At 48.8% G+C, this 25,758-nt stretch overlaps 1 protein-coding gene across 4 annotated transcripts in view; it reads right to left on the bottom strand.

Annotated features, from left to right (window-relative positions):
• RAP1GAP (RAP1 GTPase activating protein) overlaps positions 1-16,636 on the bottom strand; it is a 101,265-nt gene extending 84,629 nt beyond the window's left edge. Inside the window, exons 1-2 of one of the 4 annotated variants that reach the window (XM_069946891.1) lie at positions 16,481-16,635; positions 3,486-3,521 (exon numbers count right to left, since the gene is read on the bottom strand). In XM_069946891.1, the coding sequence (XP_069802992.1) occupies positions 3,486-3,521; positions 16,481-16,524 (80 nt within the window). In that variant the 5' untranslated portion in view covers positions 16,525-16,635. Of the gene's footprint in view, positions 1-3,485; positions 3,522-16,480 lie in introns of those variants that run through there. The other 3 variants (XM_069946882.1, XM_069946887.1, XM_069946885.1) reach the window with 3 other exon arrangements.
• Positions 16,637-25,758: the final 9,122 nt, after the last annotated feature.

The raw sequence follows: 25,758 nt of genomic DNA on the forward strand, positions 1-25,758 counted from the left end.
CTCCACATGGCGTAAAGTCTCAAAGCAGAGATATGTCAGCCACATCCCTGAGCAGGGATGTGGGAATTAACAGTGGATACACCCCCACTATGGACCACACATAACCCTCCACTACCGAACCCTATAACCCCCCACTATGGAACACACATAACCCTCCACTACCGAACCCTATAACCCCCCACTATGGGCCACACATAACCCTCCACTACCGAACCCCATAACCCCCCACTATGGAACACACATAACCCTCCACTACCGAACCCTATAACCCCCCACTATGGGCCACACATAACCCTCCACTACCGAACCCTATAACCCCCCACTATGGGCCACACATAACCCTCCACTACCGAACCCTATAACCCCCCACTATGGAACACACATAACCCTCCACTACCGAACCCTATAACCCCCCATTATGGAACACACATAACCCTCCACTACCGAACCCTATAACCCCCCCACTATGGGCCACACATAACCCTCCACTACCGAACCCTATAACCCCCCACTATGGGCCACACATAACCCCCCACTACCGAACCCTATAACCCCCCACTACGGACCACACATAACCCCCCACTACCGAACCCCATAACCCCCCACTACGGGCCACACATAACCCCCCACTACCGAACCCCATAACCCCCCACTACGGACCACACATAACCCCCCACTACCGAACCCCATAACCCCCCACTACGGACCACACATATCCCCCACTACGGACCACACATAACCCCACACTAACGAACCCCATAACCCCCCACTACGGACCACACATAACCCCCCACTACCGAACCCCATAACCCCCCACTACGGACCACACATAACCCCCCACTACCGAACCCCATAACCCCCCACTACGGACCACACATAACCCCCCACTACCGAACCCCATAACCCCCCACTACGGACCACACATAACCCCCCACTACCGAACCCCATAACCCCCCACTACGGACCACACATAACCCCCCACTACGGACCACACATAACCCCCCACTACCGAACCCCATAACCCCCCATAACCCCCCACTACGGGCCACACATAACCCCCCACTACGGATCACACATAACCCTCCACTACCGAACCCCATAACCCCCCACTACGGGCCACACATAACCCCCCACTACGGGCCACACATAACCCCCCACTACCGAACCCCATAACCCCCCACTACGGACCACACATAACCCTCCACTACCGAACCCCATAACCCCCCACTACGGACCACACATAACCCCCCACTACCGAACCCCATAACCCCCCACTACGGACCACACATAACCCCCCACTACCGAACCCCATAACCCCCCACTACGGACCACACATAACCCTCCACTACCGAACCCCATAACCCCCCACTACGGACCACACATAACCCCCCACTACCGAACCCCATAACTCCCCACTACAGACCACACATAACCCCGCACTACGGACCACACATAACCCCCCACTACGGACCACACATAACCCCCCACTACGGACCACACATAACCCCCCACTACGGACCACACATAACCCCCCACTACGGACCACACATAACCCCCCACTACCGAACCCCATAACCCCCCACTACGGGCCACACATAACCCCCCACTACCGAACCCCATAACCCCCCACTACGGGCCACACATAACCCCCCACTACGGACCACACATAACCCCCCACTACCTACACCATATAACCTCCCAGGGGCGGATTAAAGCGACTCTGTACCCACAATCTGACCCCCCAGATTGCAGTTATTGTCATAAAAACAACTATTAATCTTGCAGCGCTGTGTCTAACGGCCGGGGCTTACATTAGTATATGCATTAGGCTGGCACCACCTCTCTGTCCTTCCTCCCCACCCTCCTCATCATTAGGAATGCTCCAGGCAGATTGTCTCCTATTCCTAACTTCCCACTACACCCCATAACCCCCCCCACTACCTACACCCCATAACCTCCCACTACCTACACCCCATAATTTCCCATTACACCACATACCCCCCCACTACCAACACCATATAACCTCCAACTACACCCCATAACCCCCACTACCTACACCCCATAACCTCCCACTACACCCCTGTACAGCCACTACCTACACCCCATAACCTCCCACTACACCCCTGTACACCCACTACACCTACTGTAAAACATGGATACAGAGGATGGATAAAGCCACAGGAGAAGATGGATAAAGCCATATGCTGTATCCATGTTTTCCAGGCAGTCACAGGGCTGTATCCATCTTCTTCAGCCACCGGTGATCACATGAGGCTGGATGAGGCTAGCATGCTGTAGGCTCACTCATCTCCACTCCAGAGCTAACGCTAAGCCACTGTGCGCCACCTAGAGGTTACAGGATGGAGATACACAAATGTAGCAGAGCTCAACATGTCGCTGTTTAGCTGCTTCATCTTTTACCTTGGCCGATTATCGTGCAAAAAATCGTTCTAATTTGAGCAATAATCTTCTGATGTAAATGTGGCAACAATCCCAGTGATAATGTAGTAGATGTGACCTGCAGTCCTATGTAACATTACCTGCAGTCCTATGTAACACCACAGATAACACAGTGATATCTCTGAGTACAGATCATGCAGTAGATGTCCCTGCAGTCCTATGTAACACCACAGATAGCACAGTGATATCTCTCTGAGTATAGATAATGTAGTAGATGTCACCTGCAGTCCTATGTAACAGCACAGATAACACAGTGATATCTCTGAGTACAGATAATGTAGTAGATGTCACCCGCAGTCCTATGTAACACCACAGATAACACAGTGATATCTCTCTGAGTACAGATAATGTAGTAGATGTCACCTGCAGTCCTATGTAACAGCACAGATAACGCAGTGACATCTCTGAATACAGATAATGTAGTAGGTCACCTGCAGTCCTATGTAACACCACAGATAACACAGTGATATCTCTGAGTATAGATAATGTAGTTGATGTCACCTGCAGTCCTATGTAACAGCACAGATAACGCAGTGACATCTCTGAGTACAGATAATGTAGTAGATGTCACCTGCAGTCCTATGTAACAGCACAGATAACGCAGTGACATCTCTGAATACAGATAATGTAGTAGGTCACCTGCAGTCCTATGTAACACCACAGATAACACAGTGATATCTCTGAGTATAGATAATGTAGTTGATGTCACCTGCAGTCCTATGTAACAGCACAGATAACGCAGTGACATCTCTGAGTACAGATAATGTAGTTGATGTCACCTGCAGTCCTATGTAACAGCACAGATAACGCAGTGACATCTCTGAGTACAGATAATGTAGTAGACGTCACCTGCAGTCCTATGTAAGCACTCCATGTGAAGTTACGGTCTCTTATTATGCAGATACTACGCCGATTCCCTTGGAGATTATAACTTTCTGTACGTTGTGTTATATAACGCTACAGCTATTTAACATAACAATGTAGAACACGGCGGTAATAATGATGGCAGCCATTAGGTGACTCACCGAGGGCGTCTGTGGGAGACAGTTGACTGATCCAGCCTGTGAGGAAGAAGAGCAGGGAGAAAGATGAGACCTGGTAACAAACACCAATCCTTATACACAGGACCCCCCCCCCATGCTGCATTACAAGGGGCAGCTCTGCATATCACACATCAGGGGGACATCACTCCCCACATCAAACCAAACATACAGGGAGCCTAAACCATGTGACTTTAGGGCTGCCAAGCTCCTCAGGGGAGGGGCCACCCGGGAGGAATGGGCTCAGCCAATCACAAGGAGAGGTCTTCTCATTGGTTTAACCTCTTAAGGACGGAAGCAATTTTTCGATTTTGCGGTTTCGTTTTTTCCTCCTTTTGTGTAAAAAGCCATAGCACTTGCAATGCTAGTGCTAGTACTTTGCAATGGCAGGCTGAATTTGTGCATAAAGAATGCTGCGAAACCAGGAAAAAAATGATATGCGCGGTTAAAATGAAAAAAAAAAAAACGCAATTCTTTTTCTGTGCAGGGGTTTTCGTTTATACGCCGTTTGTCCTATGGAAAAACTGACATGTTATATATGTTCCTCACATCGGTACGATTTAAAAAAATAAAATAAAACCTTCTACAAAAAAAGTTCCTTAAAATCGCTCCATTCCCAGGCTTATAACGCTTTTATCCTTTGGTCTATGGGGCTGTGTCAGGTGTCATTTTTTTGCGCCATGATCTGTTCTCTCTATCGGTACCTTGATTGCACATATGCGCTTTTCATTACAATGTTTCTGGATTTGATGCGACCAAAACCGCGCAATTTTTGCACTTTGGTGGGTCTTTGCGCTTACGCCATTTACCGTGCGAGATCGGCAATGTGATATATTAATAGTTCGCGCGATTACACACGCGGCGATACCAAACATGTTTTTTTTATTTATTTTTATTTATAAAATGGGAAAAGGGGGCTGATTCAGACTTTTATTAGGGGAGGGGGCTTTTTATTAATGAAGACACTTTTTTTTTTTACGTATCCTTAAGATCGGTGCTCTATATCTTTGGCCTGCTGCAGACCATTGCAATATAATACTGAGCCGGGATCAGCATCAATCCGATGCTGAGGCCCGGCCCAGTAAGACCAAGGGATCCCCCCTCTGCGATCACATTGCGGGGGTGGGGGTGGGGATTCCACCACTAGACACCAGGGAAGGCTGCAAATAACACTGTTAGATGCAGCTGTCATGTTTGAGGGCACGGCGATCGGCCCGCTCCCGCTAATAGCCGCGGTCCCGTGCTGTAGATAGCAGTCTGGATGGCGGCAGTTCATATCGGGGTCACGGCGCAGCCCCCCTCTGAACTCCTCTTGCGGACATATGCGGTACGGGTAAGGCATATGTCATTAAGAGGTTAAAGAGAATGTGTCATCAGAAAATGACTAATAAACTTTTTGGTGATTTTTTTTTATAATTTTCCATATTTCTCTATTATAAAATAATCCTGATATCTTGCAGTTCTCATTCTCACCACTGGGGCTAAAACTAAGCTGAGACTTTCTGTTGTGTCTGTGGTGATAAGAGGAAGCTGCTGTAAAGCGATCTGTACAGCACTGCAGTGTCATGTGACACCAGTAGATAGAGGAGACAATAGCAGCTCCCTGTGGATTGACCTCTTCATAGGTCACTGAGCGCGCTCAGTAATGACTCACATTCATCTCAAGGGGACAGATCTGTCTATTGTTGTCTATGTCCATGAGTCGTGCTGTAAAGCATGTCACTAAATGCTGTTAGGAACAGCCCAGGCAATAATAATGTCTAAAAAGTGAAATAAAAAAAATAACAGTCAGAAAATAGAAACAGATTAGAATAAAAGAAGAAGTTTTAGTATCATACTCAATCAGTAAAAGAAAATCTGGGGGACACCTTCTCTTTATACCGTGGAGAGTCGTGTAAATACTCTGTGTGCGGTGTCCTCTGTGATTTACAGGCTTTGTCTCTGGGGTTTACAGGTCAGAGACGGATCGATGTCCTTTGCAGTCATCATAAAGAGGTCACTGATCCCATGCAGATCATTCCCAGGGGACAAATAGAGGGGGCAGCGCTGCAGTGTTACTTGTTCAGATGAGTATCCAGGCATCCAATGTGACCTCTGCCATTACAGTATGGGACCAAATCTATCAGCCACACAGTAGCTGCAGTGTCCTGGCACCTGTATCCCAGCTATGTATAAGGATGTTTGACTTTGCATCATATACAGTGATCAGGAATCATATATACTGAGTATATACTACTAAACACATACACTATTATCAATAAAAGGGTTAACATCACTGCTGTGGCTTCACCACAACCAGTGGTCACATGTATGACAGCAAGATGCTTTGGTCACATGATGCCTCACCTTATAAGGGCAGTTCCTAGCCATGCCCCTTGGGATGGACTTTGGCTAGAGCACATGTCTACTAGCTCAGCTTCTGCTAGTCAAATTAGTCAGTAAGAGTGTATACAAGCAAATAGAGAGCTCTAGTGCTGACATTGCCCGATCCTGAAGTAAAGGTCATGCCAAAGGAGCAGATTTTCTCTTCTAGGCCTTAAACCTGATACAAGCAAGCAGGGTCGGCGTCAGCACCAGGGGCCACAACGCCGCTAGGGGCCCAGTCCTTGTCCAGCTGCACAGGGGCGCGGGCGCTGTAATGTTCAGCCCATTTACCGTAGTGCAAAGTGAGGGACTGAACATCAGAAGACACAGGAGAAGGAGCAGGACCTGTCAGCGAGAGAGGGGGGTGAAGGAACTGGATCACATGACCCGCAGGTCCTCAATCTTACATTGTGGGGAGGGAGAAAGAGGGAGAAGTGCTGTGTGTATGTACTGTATCTGTGGGTATATATATATATATATATGTATTTGTCAGTGTGTGTATCTACTGTAAAGCATGTTTGTCTTTGTCAGTAATGTGTGTGTGTATATCAGTGGTGTCTCAAGTGATTGTGCATAGTGTGTGGATGATTGGTGTCTGCACAGTGTGTGGATGATGGGTGTGCATAGTGTGTGGATGATGGGTGTTTGCATAGTGTGTGGATGATGGGTGTGCATAGTGTGTGGATGATGGGTGTGCATAGTGTGTGGATGATGGGTGTTTGCATAGTGTGTGGATGATGGGTGTTTGCATAGTGTGTGGATGATGGGTGTTTGCACAGTGTGTGAATGATGGGTGTTTGCATAGTGTGTAAATGGTGTTTGCATAGTGTGTGGATGATGGGTGTTTGCATAGTGTGTGGATGATGGGTGTTTGCATAGTGTGTGGATGATGGGTGTTTGCATAGTGTGTAAATGATTGGTGTTTGCATAGTGTGTGGATGATGGGTGTGCATAGTGTGTGCATAGTGTGTGGATGATGGGTGTTTTCACGGTGTGTAGACGACGGGTGTGTGCATAGTTTGTGGATGACAGGTGTTTGCCCAGGGTTGGAGAATCTGCTCCAGGGCCCCCTGGCATTGTTGTCCTCTATTAGGCCTCTGGTTAGAGATGGTGCTGATCGGCTTTCATATCGGTGATCCTACTCCTGCATAAGTCCCTCCAGGTATCATGTGACCTGCACAGTCTCCTGTAAGTACGATTGTTTTTTCTTAACTAGCCAAACTATGCAAATCCTCGTAAGCAAAGTTTAGTCTAATTGGACTTAGTACTCTTTAAGTAGATCTGTAACCAATGGCAACGTAACTATATATCTTTATAGTGCCTTCAAGCCAGTTTTCCGTTAACCTGCTGTGTGCACTCAGTAAATGTACCACTAAGGCTAGGTTCACACTACGTTTTTGCAACTGTGTGCATCCGTTTTTTCATTGACTTCCATAAAAAAAAAACAAAAAAAAAAAACGTGGTCGACCTGATTTTCTGTCCTTAAAAAAAAAAGGATCCGTTAAATGGATTGCAAAAACGTAGTGTAAACCCAGCCTAAGGCTAATGCATTTTTTTATATCACCTGGTAGGTGCGGAGATCCTGGTGTTGCGGTCCATTTTTCATATCGTTGCCCCCTGTGTACCGATATCCCTTCCCCGCGCCTCCTTAAGAATCAGGTTTGGCTGTGTCACCGAGGGGAGGAGATATGGGAGCGCTGGGCGCTGGTCTCGCCTCCAATGTATAGAGCGGCACTATTTGTATATGGAGAAACAGGCGCAGATGGCGGGACCACGCCACCGGGATCTCCATACTAGCGGCAACCAGGTGAATTATTAGCCTTAGGCCTCATTCACATGTTCAGTGATTTTTCTGGGCTGCAAAACCTCCCACTATTGTTTCTCCGTGAAAAATCATCCGTATTTGCATCCGTTTCCGTACAATGTGAATAGTACTAGTTTGCATATATTGGATCCATGTTTTTTATGGATGTGACATCCGTGACATCCGTAAATAATACGGATCCCATAGATTTCTGTTGATAATCCGTACCGCAATCACAGTGCGCACTAGGACACGTCCTTTTTTTTATGGAACACGGACTGTGAGAATAGGCCAATATAAATCAATGTGCTCTAAGTTGAACCGTAATTACGGACAACTTTACTGGACGTGTGAATAAAGCCTTAGTAGTACATTGGATTTAAAGAGACAGTGACTAAATATTCTTACTCCATGAGATCCACACCTTATACTACAGGAACAGCTATTCATCTATTGCTGCTGACAACCAGCCTGTATATCATGTGTATAGAGAGGTAGTCATAGCCCCACCCCCTCTATATCATGTGTATAGGAAGGTAGTCACAGCACCGCCCCTTGAATGACATCACTGATATACTAGTCATTCTCTGCAGTGGATTAGTGACCCTGTAATGAGGGATCCCTGAGGTAGCTGCGCTCAGGCTGAATCCTTCACTAATATCGTATGAGCCTCTAAGGATTACGACCAAATGAGACGGATCTTTCTGCTCCACCTGCGTAATCTCCGCTGTAAAACAAGTGTGGTACATGGCCGAGCAGCCGGGGCTCACTGTATATATAATCTGTGCTGGGGGGCTCACTGTATATATAATCTGTGCTGGGGGGCTCACTGTATATATCATTAGTGCTGGGGGGGCTCACTGTATATATAATCTGTGCTGGGGGGGCTCACTGTATATGTAATCTGTGCTGGGGGGCTCACTGTATATATAATCTGTGCTGGGGGGCTCACTGTATATATAATCTGTGCTGGGAGGTGCTCACAGTATATATAATGTGTGCTGGGGGGGCTCACTGTATATATAATCTGTGCTGGGGGGCTCACTGTATATGTAATCTGTGCTGGGGGGGCTCACTGTATATATAATCTGTGCTGGGGGGCTCACTGTATGTATAATCTGTGCTGTTGCGGGGGCTCACTGTATATATAATCTGTGCTGGGAGGTGCTCACAGTATATATAATGTGTGCTGGGGGGGCTCACTGTATATATAATCTGTGCTGGGGGGGCTCACTGTATATATAATCTGTGCTGGGGGGCTCACTGTATATATAATCTGTGCTGGGGGGCTCACTGTATATATAATCTGTGCTGGGGGGTCACTGTATATATAATCTGTCCTGGGGGGGCTCACTGTATATATAATCTGTGCTGGGGGGTCACTGTATATATAATCTGTGCTGGGGGCTCACTGTATATGTAATCTTTGCGGGGGGGGGGGGGCTCACTGTATGTATAATCTGTCCTGGGGGGGGGGGCTCACTGTATATGTAATCTGTGCTGGGGGGCCTCACTGTATATATAATGTGTGCTGGGGGGGCTCACTGTATATATAATCTGTGCTGGGGGGCTCACTGTATATATAATTTGTCTTGGGGGGCTCACTGTATATGTAATCTGTACTGGGGGGCCTCACTGTATATATAATCTGTGCTGGGGGGTCACTGTATATGTAATCTTTGCGGGGGGGGGGGGGGTCACTGTATATATAATCTGTGCTGGGGGGGCTCACTGTATATGTAATCTGTACTGGGAGGCCTCACTGTATATATAATCTGTGCTGGAGGGGCTCACTGTATATATAATCTGTGCTGGGGGCTCACTGTATATATAATCTGTGCTGGAGGGGCTCACTGTATATATAATCTGTGCTGGGGGCTCACTGTATATATAATCTGTGCTGGGGGGGCTCACTGTATATATAATCTGTGCTGGGGGCTCACTGTATATATAATCTGTGCTGGGGGGCCTCACTGTATATATAATCTGTGCTGGGGGGTCACTGTATATGTAATCTGTGCTGGGGGCTCACTGTATATATAATCTGTGCTGGGGGGCTCACTGTATATGTAATCTGTGCTGGGGGCTCACTGTATATATAATCTGTGCTGGGGGGCTCACTGTATATATAATCTGTGCTGGGGGGCTCACTGTATATGTAATCTGTGCTGGGGGCTCACTGTATATATAATCTGTGCTGGGGGGCTCACTGTATATGTAATCTGTGCTGGGGGCTCACTGTATATATAATCTGTGCTGGGGGGCTCACTGTATATATAATGTGTGCTGGGGGGCTCACTGTATATGTAATCTGTGCTGGGGGCTCACTGTATATATAATCTGTGCTGGGGGGCTCACTGTATATATAATCTGTGCTGGGGGGCTCACTGTATATGTAATCTGTGCTGGGGGCTCACTGTATATATAATCTGTGCTGGGGGCTCACTGTATATATAATCTGTCCTGGGGGGGCTCACTGTATATATAATCTGTGCTGGGGGCTCACTGTATATATAATCTGTGCTGGGGGGCTCACTGTATATGTAATCTGTGCTGGGGGGCTCACTGTATATGTAATCTGTGCTGGGGGGCTCACTGTATATATAATGTGTGCTGGGGGGCTCACTGTATATATCATTAGTGCTGGGGGGCTCACAGTATATATAATGTGTGCATGGGGGGCTCACAGTATATATAATGTGTGCTGGGGGGCTCACTGTATATATAATCTGTGCTGGGGGGTCACTGTATATATAATGTGTGCTGGGGGGCTCACTGTATATATAATCTGTGCTGGGGGGGCTCACTGTATATATAATGTGTGCTGGGGGGTCACTGTATATATAATCTGTGCTGGGAGGGCTCACTGTATATATAATCTGTGCTGGGGGGGGTCACTGTATATATAATGTGTGCATGGGGGGCTCACTGTATATATAATCTGTCCTGGGGGGGCTCACTGTATATGTAATCTGTGCTGGGAGGCCTCACTGTATATATAATCTGTCCTGGGGGGCTCACTGTATATATAATCTGTGCTGGAGGGGCTCACTGTATATATAATCTGTGCTGGGGGCTCACTGTATATATAATCTGTGCTGGGGGGCTCACTGTATATATAATCTGTGCTGGGGGGCTCACTGTATATATAATCTGTGCTGGGGGGCTCACTGTATATATAATCTGTCCTGGGGGCTCACTGTATATGTAATCTGTGCTGGGGGGCTCACTGTATATGTAATCTGTGCTGGGGGGGGCTCACTGTATATATAATCTGTGCTGGGGGGCTCACTGTATATATAATCTGTGCTGGGGGGCTCACTGTATATGTAATCTGTGCTGGGGGGCCTCACTGTATATATAATCTGTGCTGGGGGGGGACTCACTGTATATATAATCTGTGCTGGGGGCTCACTGTATATGTAATCTGTGCTGGGGGCTCACTGTATATATAATCTGTGCTGGGGGGCTCACTGTATATATCATTAGTGCTGGGGGGCTCACAGTATATATAATGTGTGCATGGGGGGCTCACAGTATATATAATGTGTGCTGGGGGGCTCACTGTATATATAATCTGTGCTGGGGGGTCACTGTATATATAATGTGTGCTGGGGGGCTCACTGTATATATAATCTGTGCTGGGGGGGCTCACTGTATATATAATGTGTGCTGGGGGGTCACTGTATATATAATCTGTGCTGGGGGGGTCACTGTATATATAATGTGTGCATGGGGGTCTCACATTATATATAATCTGTGCTGGGGGGGGCTCACTGTATATATAATCTGTGCTGGGGGGCTCACTGTATATATCATTAGTGCTGGGGGGGCTCACTGTATATATAATGTGTGCTGGGGGGCTCACTGTATATATAATGTGTGCTGGGGGGCTCACTGTATATATAATCTGTGCTGGGGGGCTCACTGTATATATCATTAGTGCTGGGGGGCTCACTGTATATATAATGTGTGCATGTGGGGCTCACTGTATATATAATGTGTGCTGGGGGGCTCACTGTATATATAATGTGTGCTGGGGGGGTCACTGTATATATAATGTGTGCTGGGGGCTCACTGTATATATAATGTGTGCTGGGGGGGCTCACTGTATATATAATGTGTGCTGGGGGGCTCACTGTATATATAATGTGTGCTGGGGGGCTCACTGTATATATAATGTGTGCTGGGGGGCTCACTGTATATATAATGTGTGCTGGGGGGCTCACTGTATGTATAATCTGTGCTGTTGCGGGGGCTCACTGTATATATAATCTGTGCTGGGGGGGCTCACTGTATATATAATGTGTGCTGGGGGGCTCACTGTATATGTAATCTGTGCTGGGGGGGGCTCACTGTATATATAATCTGTGCTGGGGGGCTCACTGTATATATCATTAGTGCTGGGGGGCTCACTGTATATATAATGTGTGCTGGGGGGCTCACTGTATATATAATGTGTGCTGGGGGGCTCACTGTATATATAATGTGTACTGGGGGGCTCACTGTATATATAATCTGTGCTGGGGGGGCTCACTGTATATATAATGTGTGCTGGGGGGCTCACTGTATATATAATGTGTGCTGGGGGGCTCACTGTATATATAATCTGTGCTGGGGGGGCTCACTGTATATATAATGTGTGCTGGGGGGCTCACTGTATATATAATGTGTGCTGGGGGGTCACTGTATATATAATGTGTGCTGGGGGCTCACTGTATATATAATGTGTGCTGGGGGGGCTCACTGTATATATCATTAGTGCTGGGGGGGGCTCATTGTATATATAATCTGTGCTGGGTGGCTCACTGTATATATAATGTGTTCTGGGGGGGGGTCACTGTATATATAATCTGTGCTGGGTGGCTCACTGTATATATCATTAGTGCTGGGGGGGGCTCATTGTATATATAATGTGTGCTGGGGGGCTCACTGTATATATAATCTGTGCTGGGGGGTTACTGTATATATAATGTGTGCATGGGGGGTCTCACAGTATATATAATGTGTGCTGGGGGGGCTCACTGTATATATAATCTGTGCTGGGGGGCTCACTGTATATATCATTAGTGCTGGGGGGGCTCACTGTATATATAATGTGTGCTGGGGGGCTCACTGTATATATAATGTGTGCTGGGGGGGCTCACTGTATATATAATGTGTGCTGGGGGGCTCACTGTATATATAATGTGTGCTGGGGGGCTCACTGTATATATAATGTGTGCTGGGGGGCTCACTGTATATATAATGTGTGCTGGGGGGCTCACTGTATATATAATGTGTGCTGGGGGGCTCACTGTATATATAATGTGTGCTGGGGGGCTCACTGTATATATAATGTGTGCTGGGGGGCTCACTGTATATATAATGTGTGCTGGGGGGCTCACTGTATATATCATTAGTGCTGGGGGGGTCACTGTATATATAATGTGTGCTGGGGGGTCACTGTATATATAATCTGTGCTGGGGGGTCACTGTATATATATATAATGTGTGCTGGGGGGCTCACAGCCAGGGGGAGCAGAAACCGGGGATATAGGGTCCTGATTGTCATGTTATTCAGCTGTTGCAAAACTACAACTCCCAGCATGCCCGGGCAGCCTTAGCGCAGTTTTCCGGTAGACAGTGAACCAGCGCAGGGCCCTGCGGCACATTTAGCGCAGGTTCCTCCAGTCCATCCAGTCCAGAGTCACACAGACTTCTCATCTCTGCTTGCTGTCAGGGAATGGATGCCGGTTTACACTTGATCTTGGCCTCATACACTTGACAGCTGAGGGTTCGTTTCAGTGTGTCTAGTCCAGACAATCCTCTGGACTCCAGCCTAATGCCTTTTACCTGCACTGACACATTGTAACACACAGCGGTCAGATCTGAAGCAGTGAAATCCTCACAGGATGCAATATATTGAAACCCCAGCTGTGTGAAGTAGGAGGTCAGGACGGGTTCCCATTCACTGACAGCAGGCAGAGATCTTGGAAATTGAAACAAGGACCTGAATCAAAGGATTTCCCCATAGCTCATAGCAACCAATCACAGAGCAGCTTTCAATTTTCAAAACGAAAGGTGTGCTGTGATTGGTTGCTAAACTCTCTCTGTTTTCCGTAGCGACCAATGAGTGCACAGCTTTCATTTCATAAGCAGCGCAGTGATTGGTTGCTGTGGACAACGGATAAAGCTTTACTGTCCTGGTAACACCCTCCAGGTCTCGTTGTTACCCATAGCAACCAGTCAGGGCTCAGCTTTCATTTCTTAAGCAGCTGAGGTAAATTGAAAGCAGCGCTGTGATTGGTTGCTATAGGCCCCAGGGAGAGTTTTATGGTCCTGGTAACAAACCTTAGGCCTCTCTGTTACCCATAGCAACCAGTCAGGGTTCAGCTTTCATTTCTAAACCTGCTTTGGTAATTTAAAAGCAGCACTGTGATTGGTTGCTATGAGGAACAAGGAGACTAACAGAAAGTTCTAGAAGTTTTGAGTCTAGGATGGCACAGAGCGAGCCCGGCCTCCCCACCCGCTACCCACAGACTCACGTCTCCGCAGCTCCGCCACCCCAGCATGGCTCCTGCTATGGATACGGCCAGGATAAGCAGGCGAGGCGCCCCAGGCACAGAACTGTGGTGTAATGATGTCAGGGAGCGGCAGGAATGAGTGCCCAGTGGTGCCCACACCGCTTCTGCCCTACTTTCCTGATATGAGGATAAGCCCAGTCGTCTCCTCATTACAGGCCACATCCATGGAGGACTCGCCCGCTCCCTGCTAATCCCTGTAATCTGGACAATGAATATATTCACCCCCCTCGCTGCTGGGTAAATAGATATGATGAATATAGTGACGGGCAGAGAGCGGCGTATCAGGGTCAATGAGCCGCTCAGGAGCCTGGGAAAGCTGGGTGACACGAACCTTCAGGGGTTCGGCCAATCAGAATCTGTCAGGAGAGATATCCCGGACATAAGGGTACAGTCATGTGACCAAGAGTAATGCCAGGTGGGATAGTCTGCAAGATAGTCTCTGAGATTCCCAGACATAAGGGTATAATCATTTGCCTAAGAGCGATGCCAGGTGCGATAGTCTGCAATGTGGTCCATGGTATTCCCACATGAGTACAACAACCATGTGGCCAAAGGTGGTGCTAGGAGTGATAGTCTGCAAGATGGTCATTTAGACTCCCAAATATGGGGTTACAACCATGTGACCAAGCAGCATAAGGTGTGATAGTCTGCAAAATGGTCTCTGAACAGCATGGGAATGAAAGGACATCTATGTGACAAGAGCATTGTCCAGTACAATAGTCTGCAAGATTCTGAAAATACCCTTATGACTAAGAGGTGTGATGGTCTGCAGTCCCTGAGACTTCCAGATATGAGTGTTCAATAAAGTAGTGAAGATCAATGTTAGATGCAATAGTCTGCAAGATGGTCCTTAATAATCCTAGAATGGGTGTAATACCATATGGCCAGACTGATGTCAGGTGTAATAGTCTGCAGGATGGTCCCAGTGACAAGACAACACCCATTTGACCAAGAGCAATATCATGGTGTTTAAGGAATGAAGAGAAAAACTGTGTAACCAAAAGTAAATGTCAGGTGTGATAGTCTGCAAGGTATTTTAGAAATTAGAGTACAACTGCGTAATCACGGTGATACAGTATTACAGTGGTGTAATACTCTGCAGGATATATCACTATGTATCTGTCAGAGAGAACAGAGCGATGTTCTGCAGATCTTTAGAGAGGTCAGTTCTGTAATAATCTGCAGGATATATCACTATGTATCAGTCAGGTAGAGAGGACAGAGCGATGTTCTGCCGATCTGTAGAGAGGTCAGTTGTGTTATAATCTGCAGATATATCGCTATGTATCTGTCAGAGAGGACAGAGCGATGGTCTGCAGATCTGTAGAGAGGTCAGTGGTGTAATAATCTGCAGGATATATCACTATGTATCTGTCAGAGAGGACACTGCGATGTTCTGCAGATCTGTAGAGAGGTCAGTTGTGTAACAATCTGCAGATATATCACTATGTATAAGAGGAGGTGGAGAGGACAGAGCGATGTTCTGCAGATCTGTAGAGAGGTCAATTGTGTTATAGAAATTAGAGTGCAACTGCATAATCACAGTGATACAGTATTACAGTGATGTAATACTCTGCAGGATATATCACTATGTATCTGCCATTAGGTAGAGAGCACAGAGCGATGTTCTGCAGATCTGTAGAGAGATCAGCGGTGCAATAATCTGCAGGATATATCACTATGTATCTGTCAGAGAGGACAGAGTGATGTTCTGCAGATCTGTAGAGAGGTCAGTTGTGTAATAATCTGCAGGATATATCACTATGTATCAGTCAGGTAGAGAGGACAGAGCGATGTTCTGCAGATCTGTAGAGAGGTCAGTTGTGTAATAATCTGCAGATATATCACTATGTATCTGTCAGGTAGAGAGAACAGAGAGATGTTCTGCAGATCTGTAGAGAGGTCAGTTGTGTAATAATCTGCAGGATATATCACTATGTATCTATCAGAGAGGACAGAGCGATGTTCTGCAGATCTGTAGAGAGGTCAGTGGTGTAATAATCTGCAGGATATATCACTATGTATTTGTCAGGTAGAGAGAACAGAGAGATGTTCTGCAGATCTGTAGAGAGGTCAGCGGTGCAATAATCTGCAGGATATATCACTATGTATCAGTCAGAGAGGACAGAGCGATGTTCTGCAGATTTGTAGAGAGGTCAGTGGTGTAATATTCTGCAGGATGCACCCCTTGTGGTCAGTGAGGAGTCATCACTCTCGGCAGTGGTCGGGGGTCTCGCAGCACTTACCCTGTGTAGCCCCCGAATGTGAAGCTCCTCTTCCTGTGGTTCATGGTGGTCCTCGGTGCGGCGGAGCAGTGACTAAGGTCTCTGTGTCCGCGTCCTCACAGCTGGGTCCTCCCCCCTTCTCTGTTCTGAGTTTCCAGTATGGGGGGACTGGGCGCTGTTCCCCAGATTTTCCCTGGCATTATTGAATGACTGGTGTATCACATGACCAGAGCATCCTGGGACATGTAGTCCATGTAACCACCACTGACATAGAGCCCCCCCCCCTGTTATTCCCTGTATGTTGTTCCCTGTATGCTGTATGTCCCTCACATATAGTGGAGAACAGATTGTATTGTTCCAGGGCGCCATTAAAGGGGTCCAGGATTTTTTTCTTTCAAATTACCTGGTGTCAGAAAGTTATATAGATTTGTAATTTACTTCTATATGAAAATCTCCAGTCTTCCAGTACTTATCAGCTGCTGTATGTCCTGCAGGAAGTGGTATATTCTCTCCAGTCTGACACAGTTCTCTCTGCTGCCACCTCTGTCCATGTCAGGAACTGTCCAGAGCAGCAGCAAATCCCCATAGAAAACATCTCCTGCTCTGGACAGTTCCTGACATGGACAGAGGTGGCAGCAGAGAGCACTGTGTCAGACTGGCGAGAATACACCACTTCCTGCAGGACATACAGCAGCTAATAAGTACTTGAAGACTGGCGATCTTTAAATAGAAGTAAATTACAAATCTGTATAATTTACTAACACCAGTTGATTTGAAAGAATTTTCTTTTTTTTTTTTGTTGCCAGAGTACCCCTTTAACCCCTTCTTCTCCAACCAGAGTCTGGTCACATGACCGCTCAGCAGGGAGGGGGCAGTTTAGGAATGTGTTGTCACTACAGTCGCTCTGTGTCTCCGGCTCTGGGGGGGGGGGGGTGACTGAATGACCCCATTGTCAGCTCACAAGCGCCTCTCACTGCCACAGACCCACAATGCCCACATCCTCATAGAGAAGACTGTGCCGGGGGCGGAGCTTACACCCCCCACCCCATGTGACAGACACCGCATTGTCACTGGATTATATGATATCATACAGTCATTTGATTTATAGGCGCAATCCCAGCTCTGCTACATCACACTGGCTCATAACTCCAGTGCAGACTGACACACTGCCCTCAGACTATATACAGTCCTATAGAGGTGCGTATATAACACATGGCCCCCTCCCACCAGGAGAGATGCCTATGAATCAACGGTGGGGAAGCGGCTGGCCTCCAGTTGTTGGAAAATTACAATACGGCTGTCTAGACATGATGGGAGTTGTAGTTTTGCAGCAGCTTGAGCACAGCGGGTTCCCCACCACTGCTATAATGTAGGGATCAGTGTGTGCTGTATGGCGGCCTCTGCTGGTCCATCCCTGGAATGACACTTTGAGTTCAGCACCACAGACAGGGCCCCCATCACAGGACTACCCCGGGCAGGTGTAAGCCCCACCTCAGAGGATTTTACAAGAGCTGTACTGGTTCCTATAGGCCAGTGATTTTCAACCTTTTTTGAGCCGCGGCACACTTTTTATACTTAAAAAATCCCGGGGCACACCACCAACCAAAATGGCACAAAATGACACTAAACCAGTACATAGTATACATATAGTTAATAACATAGATTCTAAATGTATTTATACTCACTCGGTGTGAAACCTGGGCCTGTTTTCTTCTCCCCCCTGTGCTTCTCTCCACCATACTTCTCCCCCCCTGCTTCTCTCCTGTGCTTCTCTCCACCATACTTCTCCCCCCCTGCTTCTCTCCTGTGCTTCTCTCCACCATACTTCTCCCCCCTGCTTCTCTCCTGTGCTTCTCTCCACCATACTTCTCCCCCCTGTGCTTCTCTTCTGTGCTTCTCTCCACCATACTTCTCCCCTCTGCTTCTCCCCCCTGCTTCTCTCCACCATACTTCTCCCCCCTGCTTCTCTCCTGTGCTTCTCTCCCCCATGCTTCTCTCCTGTGCTTCTCTCCCCCGTGCTTCTCTCCCCCATGCTTCTCTCCCCCATGCTTCTTTCCTGTGCTTCTCTCCCCCGTGCTTCTCTCCTGTGCTTCTCTCCCCCGTGCTTCTCTCCTGTGCTTCTCTCCCTCTTGCTTCTCTCCACCATACTTCTCTCCCCCCTGCTTCTCTCCGCTGTTTCTCTCCCCCATCCCCAGGTTTCTCTCCCCCATTGTTCTGTCTTGTTTTACAGGGGCACCATAGTTTGGGGAACTTTCCCCGCGGCACACCCGACCATGTGTCGCGGCACACTAGTTGAAAATCACTGCTATAGGCAACAGAGAGAGTAATTCTTAAAAGTGTCCCCCTATGTCTTCTGATCTGTATGTGAGGAGGATGGTGGCAGTGCCCCGGCACGGCCCTCTCCTCAGCCCGGCACACACTGGGCACAGCTGGCACCTTCCCTGGGCACAGGCAATAATAGCCGCACTCACCGCATGGCGCTCACCTCAATATAAGTAAACAACATCTGCCGCTCTGCAGCATTAACCCGCCGGTGCCCATCATGGCTGCCGCTATGTCAGGGTCTCATCATCTCTTCTGTTTCTGATACAAGATGGCAACCAGACTAGGAATAAGAAGTCTGTGGAAGAAGTGAGGGTCACTGGAGTGACTGAGTGTCATGGCGGGACCTATTATATTGGGGGTGTACCTAGTCACACTGGGGCACGGCACTGCTCTACCACATAACATGACAGCTGGACTATAAACACACGAGCGGCGCGTCCTTACACCCTGAGGACGCCATTGTATCCATAGTTTATTCCCAGGATCTGCCAAATGCTGAAGTCTCTACTAGAAAACAAACACAATTTGCGCAGTTCACGGTGCGGCTGCCAGGGGCCCGGCTCCTTCCATCTGTTCAGTGTTAGATGTGACAGCTTTGGCGGGAGATAGGGGGTCTTGAACCCCCCCAAACAGGGACTCATAAGAAATCGTCGACCCCAGACCTCACATACGGCTTCACTTTTGCAAAGTAAACATAATGGCGGCTTTCGGCTGGAGCGGGGCTGGGGTGTGATAGATGACCCCAACCCCCTGCCCCGCCAAGAAGACCCCAGAATAGGAGCTGAGAGACGGCAGATGAGGAGGGGGCTGTATGTCACACGGCGGCGGCTGCGTCCTCACAAGGAGGTCACCTGCCCGTCACACGAGGAGCAGCAGCTGTAGCACCAGCGCATGTTATGTAAGAGCCGCATCGCTGACATCTGCAGCTGGAGAGTCCCCGGGGCGACAGCAAGCGCCACATCTACAGCTGGAGCCAGGAGTCACAGTGCCGAGCATCATCATCATCCTCCACCAAGCTAGGGAAAATCATCATCATCCAAGAAAATTAATCATTATCATCCTCCTCCTCCACCAAGCTAAGGAAAATCATCATCATCATTATCATCCTCCACCAAGCTAGGGAAAATCATCATCCAAGAAAATTAATCATCATCATTAGCATCCTCCTCCTCCACCAAGCTAAGGAAAATCATCATCATCATCATCCTCCACCAAGCTAGGGAAAATCATCATCATCCAAAAAAATTAATCATCATCATTATCATCCTCCTCCTCCACCTAGCTAAGGAAAATCATCATCATCATCATCATCATCATCATCATCATCATCCAAAAAAAGAATCATCATCATCATCATCCTCCTCCACCAAGCTAAAGAAAATCATCATCATCATCCAAAAAAAGAATCATCATCATCATTATCATCCTCCTCCACCAAGCTAGGGAAAATCATCATCATCATTATCATCCAAGAAAAAAAATAATCATCAACATCCTACTCCTCCACCAAGCTAAGGAAAATCATCATCATCCAATAAAAAAAAAATAATCTTCATAATCATCCTGGAAAAGAATCATCAGCATCATTATAATCATCCTCCTCCACCACCAAGCTAGGGAAAATCATCATCATCATCATCCAAGAAAAACAATCATCATCATCCTCCATCATCCTCCATCCACCAATTAGGGGTACCTATTAGAGGTATAAAGGTAGCAGTCACATCAGAGCCCTGAGGGGCCCAACACCCCTCTACCCCTATGAAGAGAACAGGATTATAGAAACATGTTGGGGCCCTGATACAGACTTTACATTGGGGCCCAGGAGGTGCCGCCATTATATCCAGCGTTGTTTATTTTCCTCTTAAATGGGTGATTGTTGTATTCTGTGTATTAGTATTAGTGTGTGTTGGTATTCTGTGTATATAGCAGACCCTTCTTTGTGTATATAGAGGACCCTTCTCTGTGTATATAGCAGACCCTTCTCTGTGTATATAGAGGACCCTTCTCTGTGTATATAGCAGACCCTTCTCTGTGTATATAGAGGACTCTTCTCTCTGTATATAGGGGACCCTTCCCTGTGTATATAGCAGACCCTTCCCTATGTATATAGCAGACCCTTCCCTGTGTATATAGCAGGCCCTTCTCTGTGTATATAGCGGACCTATCTCTGTGTATATAGCAGACCCATCTCTGTGTATATAGCAGACCCTTCTCTGTGTATATAGCAGACCCTTCTCTGTGTATATAGCAGGCCCTTCTCTGTGTATATAGGGGACCCTTCCCTGTGTATATAGCAGGCCCTTCTCTGTGTATATAGGGGACCCTTCCCTGTGTATTTAGTGGACCCTTCCCTGTGTATATAGCAGGCCCTTCTCTGTGTATATAGCAGACCCTTCCCTGTGTCTATAGCGGACCCTTCTCTGTGTATATAGCGGACCCTTCTCTGTGTATATAGCGGACCCTTCTCTGTGTATATAGCAGGCCCTTCTCTGTGTATATAGGGGACCCTTCCCTGTGTATTTAGTGGACCCTTCCCTGTGTATATAGCAGACCCTTCTCTGTGTATATAGCAGACCCTTCTCTGTGTCTATAGCGGACCCTTCCCTGTGTCTATAGCGGACCCTTCTCTGTGTATATAGCAGGCCCTTCTCTGTGTATATAGGGGACCCTTCCCTGTGTATATAGGGGTCCCTTCCCAGTGTATTTAGCGGACCCTTCTCTGTGTATATAGGGGACCCTTCACTGTGTATATAGGGGTCCCTTCCCTGTGTCTATAGCGGACCCTTCTCTGTGTATATAGGGGACCCTTCACTGTGTATATAGGGGTCCCTTCTCTGTGTATATAGCAGACCCTTCCCTGTGTCTATAGCGGACCCTTCTCTGTGTATATAGCGGACCCTTCTCTGTGTATATAGCAGACCCTTCCCTGTGTCTATAGCGGACCCTTCCCTGTGTCTATAGCGGACCCTTCTCTGTGTATATAGCGGACCCTTCCCTGTGTGTATAGGGGACCCTTCCCTGTGTATTTAGCGGACCCTTCTCTGTGTATATAGGGGACCCTTCACTGTGTATATAGCAGACCCTTCCCTGTGTATATAGCAGGCCCTTCAATGTGTATATAGGGGACCCTTCTCTGTGTATATAGGGGACCCTTCCCTGTGTATATAGCGGACCCTTCCCTGTGTATATAGCGGACCCTTCCCTGTGTATATAGCGGACCCTTCCCTGTGTATATAGCGGACCCTTCCCTGTGTATATAGCGGACCCTTCCCTGTGTATATAGCGGACCCTTCCCTGTGTATATAGGGGACCCTTCCCTGTGTATATAGCAGGCCCTTCTCTGTGTATATAGGGGACCCTTCCCTGTGTATATAGCAGACCCTTCCCTGTGTATATAGCGGACCCTTCCCTGTGTATATAGCGGACCCTTCTCTGTGTATATAGCAGACCCTTCTCTCGCATTGTGCTATTCCTAAAGCTTCAGTTTTGTATAACACCATGTCTGACGATGGGAGCTATAGACTCCTGAAGGCGTACACTCATATATACTCTACAGGTAAGGAGACACAGGTGCAGGTGATCCAGGTAATGAGGGCGGAGGAGGAGGAGGAGCTTCTTATAGAGAGATAACAGCTCTGTATGCGACAGTGGTCCTGCTGGTCGGTCAGTGACCAAATCCTTATATCATGGAATAAAATGGTGAATAAATATATATATATATATCCTGGAATGTTATATAGATTCTGTCTCTTACAGGTAAAGTTACCGACGAGAAATATTACCCCCCCCCCCCCCACCCTCCTCCATTTTGTGTAGGGGCAAAATATATCAATGGGGGCTACATGTGTATATATAGGAGTGACAATACACAGGGAACCTGACTGTGGGGTTGAGGTTATAATACATAAGTGTTTGTATACCCCCCCCCCCCCCGACCCCCCCCCCCCCCCCCCCCCGGGCAGATTAACTTTACCATGGGCCCTGGGCTGTTCAATAAGCTTGCCCCCCCCCCCCCCCCCCCCAACCCACTGTAACTATGGCGGCACTAGCTTTAGTCTTTTTCTTCCATAATGCAGCCTGTAAAGGACCTTTGGTGACATCATAGTCACATGATAAGGTCCTTCAGTATGTTCTCTAATGTTACTGTATTGTCTCCTGGCTGAAGGTTTGCCCTGATTTGTGCAAAATTGCACAAAAAAGCACTGGACCTCTGGCTACCGCCCGAACCGGACCTATTATAGTCCGCTACTGCCACCCCCATTCACATCACCAGACCTCATCCAGGTAAACCCCCTCCCCTACACACACACGCACACACTGATCAGCCCCCATCCAGGTAACAAACCCCCCCCACCCCACCCCCCCACACACACACTGATCACCAGCCCCCATCCAGGTAACACCCCCCCCCCCCACACACACACACACACACACTGATCACCAGACCCTGTCCAGGTAACCCCCCCCCCCACACACACACACACACTGACTCACACACTGATCACCAGGCCCCATCCAGGTAACACCCCCCCACACACTGATCACCAGACCCTGTCCAGGTAACCCCCCCCCCCCACACACACACACAGACACTGATCACCAGAGCCTGTCCAGGTAACCCAACCCCCCCCCCCCCCACACACACACACACACTGATCACCAGACCCTGTCCAGGTAACACCCCCCCCCCCCCCCCCCGAAACACACACACACTGATCACCAGACCCTGTCCAGGTAACACCCCCCCCCCCCACACACACACACACACTGATCACCAGACCCTGTCCAGGTAACACCCCCCCCACACACACACACACACACACACTGATCACCAGACCCTGTCCAGGTAACCCCCACACACACACACACACACACTGATCATCAGACCCCATCCAGGTAACACCCCCCCCCCACACACACACACACACACACACTGATCACCAGACCCTGTCCAGGTAACCCCCCACACACATACACACTGACACACACACTGATCACCAGGCCCCATCCAGGTAACACCCCCCAATCGAGGTAACACCCACCCCCCCCACACACACACACTGATCACCGGACCCCATGCAGGTAACACCCCCCCCCACACACACACACACTGATCACCAGACCTTTTCCAGGTAACACCCCCCCCCCCCTCACACACACACACTGACTCGCACACTGATCACCAGGCCCCATCCAGGTAACACCCCCCAATCGAGGTAACACCCCCCCCCCCCCCCACACACACACACACACACACACACTCTGATCACCAGACCCCATCTAGGTGACCCCACACACACACACACACACACACACACTGATCACCAGACCCTGTCCAGGTAACACCCCCCCCACACACACACACTGATCACCAGACCCTGCCCAGGTAACAACCCCCCCCCCCCCCCCCCCACACACACACACACACTCTGATCACCAGACCCTGCCCAGGTAACACCCCCCCCCCCCCCCTCCCCCACACACACACACACACACACACACACACTCTGATCACCAGACCCTGCCCAGGTAACACCCCCCCCCCCCACACACACACACACACACTGATCAGCAGACCCCATGCAGGTAACACACATATCGCCAGAATCCCATCCAGGTAACCCACCCCTCCCCACATGACCAGACCCCATCCAGTCACTAGCCCCCCCCCCCCCCCCAGCCACTTGACCTTGACCCCACCATACAGCAGTTCAGGCCCCACCATGACTAATGAGGTCGCTGACTGTGGATAATTTGCCTCTTAGGGACAATTAACAGAATCAATTGTGTCGTAGATTCAGCGTCACACGCTCCAAGTACCGCCATGTGCAGAGTCATCAGCATCACTGCCAAGGCTCGTCTGCAGAGCATCGCTCCGCTCCTGACAGATAGACAGTGATATATCCTGCAGAGTATTACACCCCTGGCCTCTCTACAGATCATCGCTCTGTCCTCTCTACCTCCTGACTTATAGACAGTGATATATCCTGCAGATTATTACACCCCGGGCCTCCCTCCAATATACAATGGCTGATAACAGGGGACAATAGATTGCACACAGTACATGGAGATCACCTGCAGCAGGAGGATTTTATATTGGGGGTTCAGGGGGGACAGACGGTACATCTGGCTCCACATCATGTTATTCCCAAAATGGAGGGCTGAGTAGCGGATGTTAATGTATGCGGATACAGCTGGATATAGAAGCACACACCACCCATGGAGTACAGTGTAAAGTGATGGATCAGCACAGATACTTTCTTAGAGGTCAAACTTGTATGGTCGCTGACGCTTTTCAGGATGGAAAAAAAAAAGAACTAAACATAAGACATCAAAAGCGTCAGCGAGAATATCCAACGCTGGGGCCGGGTAATAAGGGTAATGGATGGGCTATCATACAAGTATATATAATACCGCAGAACATATGGGGGGGGGGGGGGTGAGGGTGTCGGACCATGCGGGGGAGGGTCGGACCAAGCTGGGGGGGGGGGGGGCAGAGAGTGCTGGGGGGGACGGAGGGTGCTGGGGGTGGGGGTCGGACCGTGCTGGGGGGACAGAGAGTGCTGGGGGGGTACAGAGGGTGCTGGGGGGGTCAAAGGGTGCTGGGGTGTACGGAGGGTGCTGGGGGGGTTGAACCGTGCTGGGGGCACAGAGGGTGCTGGGGGGCTCAGAGAGTGCTGAGGTGTACGGAGGGTGCTGGGGGGGGGGGTCAGAGAGTGCTGGGGGGGGGACGGAGGGTGCTGGGGGGGACAGAGAGTGCTAGGGGGGTCAGAGTGCTGGGGGGTGCAGAGGGTGCTGGGGGAACAGAGAATGCTGGGGGGGTCAGAGTGCTGGGGGGGTCAGAGGGTGCTGGGGGGGTCAAAGGGTGCTGGGGTGTACGGAGGGTGCTGGGGGGGGTTGGACCGTTCTGGGGGCATAGAGGGTGCTGGGGGGCTCAGAGAGTGCTGAGGTGTACGGAGGGTGCTGGGGGG

Source organism: Dendropsophus ebraccatus, chromosome 12 (assembly GCF_027789765.1).
Source record: "Dendropsophus ebraccatus isolate aDenEbr1 chromosome 12, aDenEbr1.pat, whole genome shotgun sequence".
In the NCBI taxonomy this organism is placed as follows: domain Eukaryota; kingdom Metazoa; phylum Chordata; class Amphibia; order Anura; family Hylidae; genus Dendropsophus; species Dendropsophus ebraccatus.